This window comes from Aspergillus versicolor (assembly GCF_001890125.1).
Source record: "Aspergillus versicolor CBS 583.65 unplaced genomic scaffold ASPVEscaffold_2, whole genome shotgun sequence".
Taxonomy (NCBI): Eukaryota; Fungi; Ascomycota; class Eurotiomycetes; order Eurotiales; family Aspergillaceae; genus Aspergillus; species Aspergillus versicolor.
Window position 1 is genome coordinate 1990307 of NW_024467525.1, and position 14481 is coordinate 2004787.

The 14481-nt window shown below is 51.2% G+C and overlaps 4 protein-coding genes across 4 annotated transcripts; 1 reads left to right on the forward strand and 3 right to left on the reverse strand.

The window, feature by feature from the left end:
• Positions 1 to 9: 9 nt before the first annotated feature.
• Positions 10 to 2372, reverse strand: ASPVEDRAFT_465941 (putative RING and UBP finger domain protein). Its single transcript, XM_040813589.1, has 2 exons — positions 1401 to 2372; positions 10 to 1337 (listed from the first exon to the last, which is right to left on the reverse strand). Exons 1-2 carry the CDS (start codon positions 2316 to 2318, stop codon positions 111 to 113), a joined length of 2145 nt encoding a protein of 714 aa, XP_040664296.1. The 5' UTR covers positions 2319 to 2372; the 3' UTR covers positions 10 to 110.
• A 468-nt stretch (positions 2373 to 2840) lies between these two features.
• ASPVEDRAFT_123951 (ubiquitin family protein) lies at positions 2841 to 3894 on the reverse strand (the record flags this gene model as incomplete). Its single annotated transcript, XM_040806138.1, has 3 exons — positions 2841 to 3520; positions 3588 to 3803; positions 3873 to 3894. The coding sequence occupies 3 exons, from the start codon at positions 3892 to 3894 to the stop codon at positions 2841 to 2843; spliced, it is 918 nt and encodes a 305-aa protein (XP_040664297.1).
• Positions 3895 to 5984: 2090 nt separating this feature from the next.
• ASPVEDRAFT_465976 (Zn(II)2Cys6 transcription factor domain-containing protein) lies at positions 5985 to 8663 on the reverse strand. Its single transcript, XM_040813591.1, has 2 exons — positions 7253 to 8663; positions 5985 to 7199 (listed from the first exon to the last, which is right to left on the reverse strand). The coding sequence occupies exons 1-2, from the start codon at positions 8375 to 8377 to the stop codon at positions 6117 to 6119; spliced, it is 2208 nt and encodes a 735-aa protein (XP_040664298.1). The 5' UTR covers positions 8378 to 8663; the 3' UTR covers positions 5985 to 6116.
• Positions 8664 to 11413: 2750 nt separating this feature from the next.
• On the forward strand, positions 11414 to 13392 carry ASPVEDRAFT_50223 (CAAX farnesyltransferase subunit beta RAM1; the record flags this gene model as incomplete). Its single annotated transcript, XM_040814277.1, has 7 exons — positions 11414 to 11925; positions 12068 to 12223; positions 12279 to 12353; positions 12414 to 12541; positions 12593 to 12710; positions 12762 to 13040; positions 13116 to 13392. The coding sequence occupies 7 exons, from the start codon at positions 11414 to 11416 to the stop codon at positions 13390 to 13392; spliced, it is 1545 nt and encodes a 514-aa protein (XP_040664299.1).
• Between the last annotated feature and the right edge of the window lie 1089 nt (positions 13393 to 14481).

A 14481-nucleotide genomic window follows, 5' to 3' on the forward strand; every position in this document is an offset into this window, starting at 1 on the left:
GATGGGTATCCATTCTATTCCTCTTCTAGAAAATCCTTGTTTTCTGATCGTCCGTTAAGCAAGGCGCTCAAAAGCTAGACTGAGATGGGCATTTCAATAAATCAAGTTAATCACTTCTTCTTCCCTTTCCCCTTCTTCTTCGAACTACTCGGCGGATCAGGAACACTGACAGTCCCCTGCACAATCTCCTCGCCCTGGTCCTTCAGCTTCTCCGACCCACTAATAAAGAAAGTCAAGTCCCGGTTCTGCTCAGCGAGATCAACGTTGCTCGCCTTGAGCGTCTCAACCTCCGTCGAGAGATGTCCAATCCGTTCCATGAGACTCTCATTCATGGTCTTCTCCTCACGCCACTCACGCTCCATCTTCCGCGCCATGGTCTCGAATTTCTCCGCGCGCTTCTCAGCCCGCACTTTGTCGCGCTCTAGGCCTGGTACAGTTTCGTTGTTGAATTTATCGTGTTCGACCTGGAGACTGCGGAGGGTTGCCGTGGCGGTGTCTGCGGCTTCTTGGGCTAAAGATGCAGCTGCACTGGCTTGGGACGCTTTGTCGACCGCGCGTTCGAGTATCCCTTCAAAGTACGCGCGCTGGCTTTCGAGTTGGCTGGTGAGGAGATGGGTGTATTCAACGCTCATGTTTTCGAGTTTCTCACGGGGAACTGCGTCGGTCCAATCTGGAGGATCGAGCGCACTGTTATCTGCCGCGGGAAGCTCGACGAGCTTGCCGTCCGTCTTGCTCTGGATGATGCGGTGCACGTATGCATCTCCGACGTAGTCCCAGACCCGCTGGGTTGAGAGATCCATGGCAAAGGTGTGTGAGGTTTGGGTGTAATGGGCGAAGGCATGAGCGCTATCGTATCGTCCACATCCTACATTTCCGCAGATGAGACAGACCCAGAGGTTGACGTCCGAGTGGCATACGCTGCATTCGGCAGTTTCATCATCAAATGGGAGGCTTTGGCTCGTCTTGCGAAAATCATCTTGTGTATAACGACATACGGGACAACCACTGCCTTTCCACTTCTGGAGGCATGTACAATGGAAAACGTGTTGACATATGATAGTGAGCAGGCCGGTAGTCTCATCCATCCGCTCCAGACAAACGGGGCACGTAGGTAACTCAATCAACGACGGTGTTGGAGGGGCTAGGGGCTTTGTTGAAAGCGTTGCGGAGCCTATACTCCCCGGTTGCGATGGCGATGATGCACTGGTTCGTTGGCCAGATGTAGCTGGGTGTGACGGCAGTGCAGCTTGCTGCTTCGGCGACATTCGACTCTCAATAATCGGATCTACACCCTGAATCTCAACCGTCTTCACAAAGACAACATGGCACGTTTCGGGCTAAATAGAACCAACTGTCAGTATCACGATCCCTACCACAATAAGCGCAATAAGTAAACGCACCTCCATGCTATTGAAAACCTTCCCATTCCACACTCTCTGCCATTCCTTGGCCTTCTTCCCACTCCTAAATTTCATCAAAACCATATACCGATTCGCCCTCGCCGTCCGTATCATCCGGAAATGACTAACATCGTCCATCGTCGCCTCACCCACAAACCCTAACAAATCAGATGCAGACATGTAAGACGGTACAGCAAGTATACAGAGCGTTGTGCACTCCTCATCAGGTTGTGAAGTTGTCCCTCCAATACCGCGCGGTCGCAACTTACTGCTGCTGCTGCCGCCGCTATCTTCTCCTCCAAGGCCATGTTCAGCAACCGACTGCCTCGCAGCCGCAGCAGAAGAGCCCTTCAGTTCAGCCGGATACTCATCCGCGCCTAGAAACGGCGTCTCCTGCGCATCGCGGTATAGATGTACAATCCCCCAAACACTGTCCGACGTTTTCTGATCGAGCGGCGTATACTGGCCCTTCGTGCGGAGACCACCCAGTATATCTGTTCCGATGCCCGTTGTGACCGGGTCCTCCCTGGTTGAAGGGACCATGTCGATGCACTCGATAGATACTTTATCTAGCCGGAGATCGTCCTTCAGATCAGATGCGCTTGCGGGTAGTTTGGTATAGGGCGGCAGTGAGGACGAAGACGTATATGAGGGATTTGTGTTTGATGCGGGGTAGCTATGGAATTCGTTAGAGGCGTCGGGGGCGTCAGGGGAGTCCCATCGGTGTTTTCTGTGCGTCTGATTGCGAAGGTTTCGGTTTGTTGAGATTGACGGTCGCTTCTGGAAGGGGAGGAGAGCTTCGCATGCGGACTCAAAAGAGAGAGAGGTAGTCGAGGCTGGATCTTTGCTAAAGCTATTCAGGTCGGACTGAGGTCGTGAGAAGAGTTCAATCGCGAGATGATAGAAATAGGAGGGCATCCCGGCCGATTGTGCATGTTGTTAGAGTTTGTGGTTTTCATTCATCATTCTATTTAAAAAGTGTACGAAAGTGCATCTCCGGACTTAGGATTCCCCACGCTGCCCGCCGCAGGGATCATGTGACGTAGTGGCAACGAGCTCAACGATCACCATGGCCTGATTGTACATGCTCTATACTCAAAATCTACAGGCCCGGAGTATTTATCAGATTAGTTCTGTCGCTAGTTAAGCTTTATCTTTGCCCTTGATATGGAAATCATGAAAACAGCGCGTGACTATGTTCCTACAGAGGAAATATATATTTGCTACGAACGGAAATTGTGTAGATCAGAAACAGGTTATGTGTTTCATTCAGTAGATAAAGGATAGAAAGCTTCGTTACACCGTCAAGGTGACATGGAAGTAACAAAGGAGGTATAAGAAGGTATGCCCAGATTAACCGTAAAAGAATAAGAGAAAACCCATCCAACGCCGCGCAGGTCAGCTAACCCATAGATGAGCCGTAAGATTCAATGAAAGTCATTAATTGCCACCGCGGAGACGGAGGACCAAGTGGAGCGTGCTCTCCTTCTGGATGTTGTAGTCAGAGAGCGTACGCCCATCCTCCAGCTGTTTACCAGCGAAGATGAGACGCTGCTGGTCAGGTGGGATACCCTCCTTGTCTTGAATCTTCGTCTTGACGTTGTCGATTGTGTCAGAGCTCTCAACTTCCAATGTGATCGTCTTCCCAGTGAGCGTCTTAACGAAGATCTGCATACCACCACGGAGACGGAGGACGAGGTGAAGAGTGGATTCCTTTTGAATGTTGTAATCAGACAGAGTGCGACCATCCTCGAGTTGCTTTCCGGCGAAAATGAGACGTTGCTGATCCGGAGGAATACCCTCCTTGTCCTGAATCTTCGTCTTTACATTATCAATTGTATCAGAGGACTCCACCTCCAGCGTAATGGTCTTTCCAGTGAGAGTCTTGACGAAAATCTGCATACCACCACGAAGGCGGAGCACCAAGTGAAGAGTAGATTCCTTTTGAATGTTGTAGTCTGACAAAGTGCGGCCATCCTCAAGCTGCTTACCAGCGAAGATCAAGCGCTGCTGGTCAGGAGGAATACCCTCCTTATCCTGGATCTTGGTCTTCACATTGTCGATAGTGTCGCTAGACTCCACCTCGAGGGTGATAGTCTTACCAGTGAGGGTCTTGACAACTGTTGAGTCATTAGTATGCCGCTATCGCAAAGTGGCCACTCGGTGGCAAATTCCGTGAGAACTTACAGATCTGCATTCCACCGCGCAGACGGAGAACGAGGTGAAGGGTCGACTCCTTCTGAATGTTGTAGTCGGAAAGGGTGCGACCATCCTCAAGCTGCTTTCCCGCGAAAATCAGGCGCTGCTGGTCGGGAGGAATGCCCTCCTTGTCTTGGATCTTGGTCTTGACGTTGTCGATGGTATCGCTGGACTCGACCTCAAGAGTGATGGTCTTGCCGGTAACTGCAGAGAAATGGGAGTGTTAGAGGTTGCGCTCAGTGTTATTCCAGTGGCGAGGGACAGGATACTTACGGGTCTTCACGAAGATCTGCATGGTGATGACGTTGGCGATATGAGACTGTAGAAGGACTGTGTTGCGATGACGAGGGCGGAGATAGAAGAATGACGGTGAAGAAGTGGAATGGATACCAAGGCTGCTCTTGTCAAAAGAGGAGTGTAGGTGGAAGGAAGCGGTGACGCCAGGAAGAGGAAGGAGGAGAGCCTTAAGTACCTTCCGGGGGAGGAGATGAGGGGAGGCGAAGCAACTTAGTCAGTCGGCCAACGCCTCGCCGATAACGTGATGTCAAGCCACCGGATTGGCAGGGCCATTCATTAATAAGGCTCATCAAGGCCGCTCACAGGCTCCTTTGCGGCAGGCACCCGACCATGTCCCAATGAAGTTCTTTGCGGTCTTTGGTTCTGGCGCCTACCACCACATTCCGTTGCCTTCTGCCATTCGCCCGCATCCCCATTGCCAGACGCCAATCGAGCCGACACTTGTGAACGACCACAATGCTCGCAGAGGGCGAGACAAAGTTGCTTTTATTCTCTGAATGGCACTATTACTTTGTACAGGTTCTATGAGAACAGTGCTGCCTTGTTCGAATATCCCAGGTTCCCAAGATTCCAGCCACCGATGACTCAATACCTCACGACACTGCCACTAGCCGCGTTTGTTCCGGGTCTTCCCAGCCCTCTCACCTCTGTAAGCCAAGTCCTGGCATAATCTGTATTCTAGATAGGACTGGCGCTGGAGAATAAATCTCTGACCTCGCCCGAATTTACCATCCCATATGTTCGTATCCAATATCAACCTGGAGCGCAGCCCATATCTTCACCCGCCACGCCACGCCACGACGCCACCAGTCACCGAAGGCTGGACCATTCTGTTCTAACTATAGTAAAAACAGCATTCTGTAGCAAGTCCACGAAAAGGCGGCGGACCATCTGGGCGGATATCTGCGACAGAAGTGGTTCCCCGAGTGGCCATTGTCGGAATGTCCCCAGCCTGACGACGGCAATCAGGAGAAATGACGTGTGCTGAGACTCCTTATCGGCCGGAGTGGGCACTTTGGAGACTTAGTGAGGGCGCTTAGTGTGTCGTATGGGGCCTAGCGCCCATTCTGGGGATCAGGTGATCGTCGCATGCAGTTCCCCCGCTTTTCGCAATTCGCAAGCTCCCTCGGGCTGGCTGAAGCCCTTGCGTGAGGCCGGTGCGCTTGCGTGCAAGAATGCAGGGAGAGATCTTATTCAAAGTTCTGTCAAACTCGAGAACAGAGGAATGACGCACATTCGGAAGAGCTGTACACGTGGCTATCGAGTGAAGGTAGCTGAAACACGACCTGGCCGCTGCAAGGGAGGGCCTCGAAATCAGGTTTGCCCAGATGTGCAGCTGAGTTGGCTAGTGAATACTGGATTCGTCGAGCTACATGAGAGAAACCGGGCTCTGAAGTTAAACGGGATATCATCATTGAGTTTCTGCAAGAAATATACTAATCTTGAGACCGTAAAAGACCCAGCGAGAGCTCTTCTCTTGGTACTGTAAAACATTCCTCGGCTCTTTTTCGGAGTTGCTCCCGATCAGAACCACCAACATCCTATACTTAACACAAAAGTCAGAAAGCAAGAAATTAAATACAAAAAAAATTCAAAATATCCAGCATCATGAAGCGAGAGCTAGCCTCCAGCACGATTCGACAACTCAGTTGCCGCCATGATTCGCCGTGGAACAAGTTTCGTGACCGTACATATCGTGACATCGTGATTCTCATCATCGCTGTGGTAAGTACTGTGCGAGAAGAAACATCACTAAGGAGGACAAAAAGAGCGTATTTTCAAATAAATCAAACATGTGCTTCAGGCTGAACTTGCAAGACAGAAAGGGGAAAATCCAGTTCCCAAAACAAAAAAGGAAATAAGAGATTGGGTGACCGAGACAATCAAATGTAAATAGACAGAGTACGAGTTGCTTAATAACTTCACTGCAAGTCTCATAATCATAAAACGCTGGCATATCTCATTGAACTTTTCGTGTCGTTTAAGTGCCGAGCCGTAACTTATGTGCTTCAATTCTTCGTTCTAATTTGCGCGAATCACAAGCCTGGAAACGAATTTGTTGGATAGGCAGTCAAAGTCATTCCGGTTGAACTTGGAGCCTGAGCGGCCACGGAGGTAGCTCTCTGTGGAAAAAAAGAAATTAGTATGGGAAACCCAGCAACTAAAAATATAGCAGGATCGGGTGCTTACCGAATTTCTCAACATGTTGGCGAACCTCAGTCATAGTGTTGCAGACGTCGGGATTTGAGTGGAGCAAGTGATGGTGCTTCGAGGTTTCCCAATCAGAAAACGAGGGCAACTTCTGGGAGATCGCCTGGAACAAGCCAACAATGACGCCGACAGGAGTCGTCTCCATGTCAGTGCAGAATTTATCAACAGCAGCAGCGTCCTAGTCAGTAGTATTAGTATGGGCAGGACAAAATTAGAAGGTAAATAGCAGGCGAAACTTACAGGAGTGCGGTAATGAGAGTCGAACTGCATTTCCTCCCAGACAGCCAGAAGAATCGAAGCTAACATGAAAATCGTAGGCCAGTTCTTCAGCTTGTCACCACTGTAGACGCTGGAGTAGAGACTGGACAGTTCCTCCAGAACATCCTTCTGCAACTCACGCCACATGCTCGCCATGGCACACTTGATCTGGAAGTTGATCATCACGGGTGCCATCGTCTTGCCCTTAAACTTCGAGTCTTGGTCTTCGATCTTGCCCAAGAAACCCTCTTCTTCACCCAGACCCTCCACCATGGTGACGTGAAGAGTCAGGTTGTAAGCAAGAACAAGTTTCAGAGCCTTGCGAATAACGGGCATCTTTGTACGGAAATAGTATCGGAACGCGGTCTTGAGCATCTGGGTCAAGAAGGGGGTGCCCTCGAAGTAGTCATCCACAAATTTCTCAAAGGTGCCATTGCCGTCAATATGGCGATCTAGGTAGTCGGACAACATCGCATGCGAAACACCTTCCATGCCGGCGGACAATTTAGCTGTTTCGACTTCATGTTGGCTGGGTTCACGGTGCATAGATTCTACCCAGTCGATACTGAAGCACTGTTCGTTATGCACGTATACTTCGCGAGCATTGATGGGGAGGACCTGGCCATAGCCGTGTGTGATAAAAAGGGTTCTCTCCTGCTCTGAGAACCCTTTGATGTTGCCGACCGAGAAGCCAAGGGTGATATGCCGTTCATAGTCTGCCTTCCAGTCTTTCATGAAGTAGCCAATCTCCTTGATGTCAATACGAGTGCAAGGAACCTGCCATAGTCGGGCATGCGACGGTTGGCAGCCTGCACATGGTTCGCCCTTGTCACACTATATATGCTGTTAGCTGATAAATCTGATTGATTGGGTTCAGAAAGACTTACAGTCTTCTTCAAGAACTTGCAGCGGAGACAAGCTCTCAGCTTCCGAATTTCACTGGCTTGCTTTCGCTGGTCAGGCCGAAGAGGGCCCTTGCGCTTGCCCACCTTCTTCTCTGTAGAATCAGACTTGCCGTGTGACTGCTTGCGGACCTTGGTCTCGGCTGTTTTCGCCGCGATTGGGCTCTTGCGAGATGGCTTTCTGCTAGGAGGCGAGGACGAGTTCGAAGCGGAAGAGCGGCTTGGAGAAGTGTCCTTCTTTCCCGGTACTTGGATGGGTCTGACAATGGCGGCGGGGCTAATTGCAGTGGGTGATTGCGAGCCATGTGATGTGTGGTCGTAAGAAATGCGTCGGTTCACAGGACTGTTGAAAGCAGACTCGAAGTTGGTTTCCGAGCAGGGCGAATTGACGGGATTCGAGACGTCAACGAAGCTACCGTAAGACGTCGAGTATGATGATTCAGATAGACTCCTGTCATGGAGGGTCTGTGTTGGGTTGATGAAGACCTGGTCTGGGAAAGAGAACTCATGCGAATGATGAGGCTCAATCATACTCCAGCCATTGTCACTGCTTGAGCTGGTCAACGACCGAACCTCGAGATACGTATCCGTGGGTGAGCTGCTTTCAATCATGTTCTGTTGTGGTGCGGTGGTATATGAAGACACGTCGGGAAGGCCGTTGGGTTGGAATCCGAGAAGGTCCTGCTGAAGATCTTGGTACGGATATGAGACCATGTCGACTGGCGCGGCGAGCGGTAGATAAGGTCCATCCAGCAGGCTCGTGCTCATCTGACCGTGAGGCCCCGACATCAGATCAACGGGCGATGAGTGGATAGTCATGCCATAGCTTGCGGTGGTGAACTGGGGTGCGGCGGCGGCCTCATCCTGAGGATACTGAAGGTGGGGTTGTAAATGCTGAAATTGCCAGTCAACGATGAGGTTCGGATCCTGAGCCACCGGCTGTTCAAAGGAGTGACCGCTGGTTTGTAAGGGTGAGATGTCTCGCGAGGCATCTGTTCGCTGGGAGGCCTGGTGGTCCACCGCCACTGGCCATGACTGAGGCTGAATGTAGTTTCTCGAGTCGTAATCAAGTCCGATGAAACCGTCGCCGGTCAACTCGACATTGGACATTGTCACAGTATGCTATCCCCAAGGGCGGAGGACAAGAAGGTGGAAATAAGAGCGGAGGGAGACAGAATGGCGATAGGCAAAGGTGATGTCGTACAAGAGAGAAGGGGGAGCTGGAGTGAATTATGACTACGAAGCCTCAGGGAAAAGGCTCTCTCGGAGGAGCAGAAAGCCCAGAATCCGGGGGTGCGAAAGAGAAGAAGAGGGCACGGCGATAGGATGAGCCCATGGCGGGCAGAGAGCGGTGGGGAGCAAAGCAGCGGTGAAGCGGGAGGTGCGTGAGCCGGAGATACGCTAGGGGATCCTGGGAAGGAGTTATCGCTGGCCATATGGATCAAAGTGGAGCCCTGCTTGGCCTTCGAGTAAGACCGTGTTGCTGACTCTGGCGAAAGTGTTAATGCCACGCGATGGCGCTCATCGTGGCGCTTTCGTTGGCCCAAACTCGCCTTTGGCGGGCGGACGAGCACGAAACCTGCCTGTTGGAGGCTAGTGTTGGTCGCTCCGTCTAGATTACAGAAGGGCTGTGACCAGGGTTGAGGCGATGATGGGCCACTAAGGCGTCAAGCTCCCAGTCCCATGATGTCCCATCACGATCTCGAAGAAGAATGGGCTTTCGGAGGACCCTCGGGAAACTCTGACGAGAAGATTGACGCCAAAATTGGTCCATGGTGGATTGCGAGTTGCCCACAGGGTGCGCTACGGAGACGGCGCGCTCGGCTTCAGTTGAAGGTGCTGAGTGCCGACAGGGCCACAGCATCACTCTCCAAGATTCCTCCGGTGTCTCATCTCTGCATCGTGAGAATATTTCGAATGCCACCGTCAAAGCCCCCCAAGGCTTCCATATTTGAGACTTGAGCAGGAGAGCGGCTGGCAGTTGGTTCCATGGCGCTGAGCGGGCTTGCCGGGCGAGGAGACATGGAACGAAAGCCTCGGGAGAGGAAGATCAGTGGAAAATCATCGCCTCAGATCTGTTGAGGCCGGAGCGCTCATCATTGGAGCAGGCCCGCCGATCCGAGGCCGTGGCAATAGCAAGTCGCCGTCACAAAGCCTAGCCCGAACGACCCCGCCGCAGCCTCTGAAGCAACAAGGTTGTTGGCAGCACGGCCCTTGTCAACCTGCTGTGAGTGTGACAGGGCTCATCGGAGTAAATCTGGCTGTCCGAGGAATCGCTATCAATAGCCCTTACGGACGATACTCGAGGCAACTGCCGCCCGCATTTCCTCTATTTTTGTCTACGTTTACGATCCAGCCGAGCAGAGTGGAAGTGAGTTTGCGTGCTCTCGACAGCGGGGAAGCACAAGGTTGGAGCATGTATGTCGAGTAAGATACGCGTCAGTTAACGTTTACCAAGTCAGACACAGCCGATAATCACCAATTCCTCAATCAGTAGTCAATCATCACAGCACACATGTAGCCCCATTGCCAACAAGGTGGGTGATGTTGCACTAGCCCCAATCTCCATTCGCGCGCTCCTGGACGGCATCATCCGTCCGAAGCTCAGGCTCTTTTGGGCCGATTGTCGCGATGAGCGGGCAGATGATTGTGGCGAGGTAAGCGATAGCTGATGAGGAGATAAAGTATGCTCGTCTCACTATCATGCAAGAATGAGATCCTTCCGCAGCTTGTGACTGCTGGATGTAACTAAGATGCACTCGAATATTGAGACAGACTTTCTCCCCCGTTTTGCGATTGTCAATAAGCGCCGTCCTTTGTTGTGCGGCTTTGATATTCCTTAGCGCTGTCCTGGTGTAAGGGTGAAGTGGCAAAGGTCATATTCATCCTCATTAGGGTTCAGGCGCAATCAGGGATCGATTGATAGGTCATATCTCAATCAACATGCAAGGTGTAAACTATACCAACAAGCTCCTCCGGAGATTGACGCATCCCCTCGGAGCATCTCAAAGGGGTAAAAAGCCCAGTGCAGTTGGAAGCAAGATACAAGCCAAATGGAGAGTTTTCTGCAGCCGTCGAAACCTGGAGGATCCCCACCTTGGTGATGCTGGACGAATCGAGTTTCTGGCTGAGATCCTTGTCGATTCAATGGATTCTGACTCGCAGACAGTCCATCTGCAGCTGCAAGCCATGACACAACCTGTCCAACGCGTTTGATCTCTTTGTTGTCCGCGAGCTCAGATTCAAGCGGAAACACTGAGAATCGCGATCAGGCCAACGGGCGACTGCAACATCAAGGCAGAAGCGCTGTCTCATTGACGGGCTCAAGGTCGCAGTTTTCGGGACATCCTTGGTGATTGGCAGTAATAAGCGTACGACTAATAACTTTAAAATTCGACTGAGTTATGCAAGCCATCCCAGCTGTCAAGTTAGTTGTTTGTTGGCAGCAAATAGACTACCGGTTAAACTCGCACTCGCATTGAGCAGCGAGATTATCGAACTCTCGACGAGAGCGATGAGGAAGGATGAGGAATGCCAGCCATTATTACAAAGGGGCAAAGTTTGACGGGGAACAAGCTCCATCAAAGTCAGATCCCGGTGCTGGCATCTCAGGCGCCTGTGACAAGGCATGGAGGGCTGTGCGATTGTCATTGTGAACGGGGCTGGGAGATGGAACGTCAGCTGTATCCAATTCCAGGAGGGGAAGCGCTGATCTTTGCTGCATTCGTTCGGCTGAGCTGGGCATCACGGGACCTGTCATCATTGCGGCGGAACGTGAGAACGAGCAAAGCCAAACATCGTCTTGCGAAACTCAAAGACTTAGTCACCAGATATTTAGATAGTTAATAATCTATGAGAGCTCCATGTTTCACAGTAGTCTTCACGATTCCCCGGCTCGCAGTATGTGAGAGGCATGGAATTGCGGGACAAGGTGGTCTTGCGCACTTGGCTGGTTCGCCTGGCTGAGGGGCGGTTGACGATTTGGGCAGCGGGAGAGAACAATGCTCTCCACGTCCATTAAAGCAGCAGAACAGACAATACCTACAGCCTTCTACAATAATACCACTAATGATGTCCTTGAGTGGCGGCTTAATGAGGAATTAAACCAGCGCTTCTATACCTACATCTCTTAACTCCATTCAGTCCATGCCTGTCGTTGCTGCTACGGGGAAACAGCGTCGAAAGGTTCGATTCCCAGCAACCAGCCACGCGGCTCAGATAGAGAGGCCGCTGTCGAAAAGAACACAAACCAATCTACCGACGAGTAGGAGTTCCCCTCTAGTTGCCGCCCCCAAGCACTTTCCATCGCCAAAACAGAGAGGCAGAATGGCGGAACCACATCCCGCTCTCCCAGCTCTCTTTTCAGAGCCGCCTGTGGTCCGTGACAAGCTCATCACCGAAACAACTGAGCAACAGGACGAGACCGTCAAAAAATGCCTGGAATTCTTAGCAGGATCCCACAGCAGTCAAAAGGGCCCATTGAATCGCCACGGCGTGTCTCCGCTCTTGCGGGATGAGCACATTGGCTACCTGTACGATTCTTTAGAGGACTATCCTCCTGGTTTTGTTGCAATGGATGCTAGTCGGCCTTGGATGATCTATTGGGCGCTCGCAGGCCTGAGCCTTCTATCAGAAGATGTCACTAAATACCGTGAACGGTAAGCAACTGCTCGGTTTGAATTTCAATGTTGCGCTTGCTTGCAGGTATCACCTTGCTTATATGGCGGCGAGCTGGGTTCAAACCTTCCAACACCGCTCCTTGATTTGAGTTTGTTTCTAAACAGTTTTCCCTCTTCCCAGTGCAATCGCTACTATAACTCCCATGCAAACCCCCACCGGTGGGTTTGGAGGGGGCCATGGCCAAATATCACATTGCGCATCAAGTTATGCTGCAGTATTGTCTTTAGCTATGGTTGGTGGTGAAGACGCATTAAATCTCGTTGACCGCCAAGCAATGTGAGATATGACACCGGCCCTGAAAGGGGATCCAAGCGTTCTAACAGCGATATAGGTGGGAATGGCTGGGAAACCTAAAGCAGCCAGATGGAGGCATCACAGTTTTCGACGGTGGGGAAGAAGACGTGCGGTAATCTTGCCTCTTCCATCTTCTTGTGCGCCGGGCTCATTTGGCTAAATGCATGATTAGAGGCGCCTACTGCGCGATGGTGATTATCTCGCTCCTGAACTTGCCACTCACTTTGCCCCGTGAGGCCAAAGCCCGAGAGTATGGCTTGCAGACATTCACAGACGGCCTCTTAGAATACCTCTCTCGATGTAGGTTTGGTCCACTCCTTACTCGACGATTGCAACTAATAAATGTCTCAGGCCAAACTTTCGAGGGTGGAATCTCCGGAAGTCCAGGCTCGGAAGCGCATGGCGCCTACGCATTTTGTGCATTGGCGTGCCTATGTATCCTTGGCCCACCGGAAGAGACTATACCTCAGTAAGATAGCTCGCCCTTCAAGGGGTAGCAGTGTGCTGACTGATGAAATAGATGTATGGATGTGCCAGCACTCCTAGCTTGGCTTTCGGCTAGGCAGTATGCGCCTGAAGGAGGGTTTGCTGGCAGAACCAATAAGCTGGTCGACGGATGTTATAGTCACTGGGTTGGGAGCTGCTGGCCACTCATTCAAGCTGCATTAGATGGAGCACAGGATGCTGGAGGTCGCCCACGATCTGCTGTTGGTAATCTTTATAGCCGAGAAGGCCTGACGAGATATATTCTCGGTTGTTGTCAGTCGAAGAATGGCGGGCTTCGCGACAAACCCGGAAAGTAGGTTGAAAGTTTGGCGTGATTATGACATGACACCGTTTATATTATGCGGATGCTGACTTGTCAAACCTGAAGACACCCAGATTCATACCACACATGCTACACTTTGACCGGCCTCAGCTCCGTTCAACATTATCACTATCATACTGACTCAAGCGACATCTCTGGCGAACAATTCTCGTCGGCATTTTCATGGAGATATCGCCCTGCTCGAGACTCAAATGACGGAGATTCCGATGTCAGCGTATTCGATGAAAAGGATCGCTTGACAGCTTTCCACCCCCTATACGTTATTCCTCACAAGGCTGCGGAAAACATGCGTCTCTGGTATGAACAGAAACCTCTGGATTGAAACATGGGGAGTAGGAGACACTTGAACACGACGAAAAATCAGGCACATGAAGGGATGGACTACAAAATTGTCCATTAGTTGGATGTGATAAAATTTCCGACTCCAAATTTCTTTTCATATACTCTGTACAGTAACTCACGGAAGTAAGCATTAACAGCCCTTTGTGTCTTTTATGTCATGCAGGCAATGCTGCCTAGTGCTATTATTATTTGAGTATGACAAAAGCCACGCGAAATGAGGTAACAGACCTGGATGCTAAAGCAAGGGACGGAACAACGGAGATATGTTCTATGTATATCTAAAGTGCCTGTGGTATAATACAAACCTCGAGGACGGGCTGTATGTCTGTGGGCATCTGGTGCGGCGGCAGCCTGGTTCCCTGACCGAACCACTCAGTTCTTCACCAAGGCCTCATGGTTTCTTTGCTTTTTCCACCCATCAACCCTTCGTTTCCCAACATGAGTTCAGCCTTCTTTTCACATGTGTTCAACAGCAACACTGACACAGCTTTCCGTCATCACGGATTGGATCCTGACGCATAATAAGCTCGTCTTCGCTGTAACGAGTAAGCGCAGGCCTAAAGCACATCGGACCGGAGGAAAGGCTCCAAAGAAAGGGGGAGGGATTGGGGGATTCAATCGAAGACGCGCTCGATTCACGTCATCATCGCAATGCCACGAGATTAATTTCTTTGACGTAGAGCAGGCTCGCACCAAACACAGGCTCGAGCACAGGAGTCTGCTGCAGCCCGTCCATCCCGGAGCCAAAAGGAGAGGATCGGGTCTGATCCATCAACGAACACAGGCTGACCCCTGCTGACGGTGAATTGAATTTCCCTGGGGTTATCAATAACGATCAATGGAAAGGATCAAGCTAACATCATTGCAAGGTTTTGTTTTAAGTCTCCCTCGTCCACTCCGCCTCGTGTACGGGGCGAGAAAGTGGCATGGGTTTCCCCACCACTGCGCAAAGCAAAGCGAAACTGCCAACTCATCAGTGCATCCGATGCCTCCCTGTCAACAAGAGGAACCAGCAATGGCTGGGCCAATCTGCTCTTGGCCCACGGGTGAGCGATCCATGATTCAGAAC

Bases quoted from the DNA above. Each gene is read 5' to 3' on its own strand.
- ASPVEDRAFT_465941 (XM_040813589.1), bottom strand. From the start codon at position 2,318: ATGCCCTCCTATTTCTATCATCTCGCGATTGAACTCTTCTCACGACCT. The intron at 1,338-1,400 runs GTGCGTTTACTT...GGTTCTATTTAG, and splicing joins AGGTTTTCAATAGCATGGAG to CCCGAAACGTGCCATGTTGT.
- ASPVEDRAFT_465976 (XM_040813591.1), bottom strand. From the start codon at position 8,377: ATGTCCAATGTCGAGTTGACCGGCGACGGTTTCATCGGACTTGATTAC. The intron at 7,200-7,252 runs GTAAGTCTTTCT...CAGCATATATAG, and splicing joins GCAAGTTCTTGAAGAAGACT to TGTGACAAGGGCGAACCATG.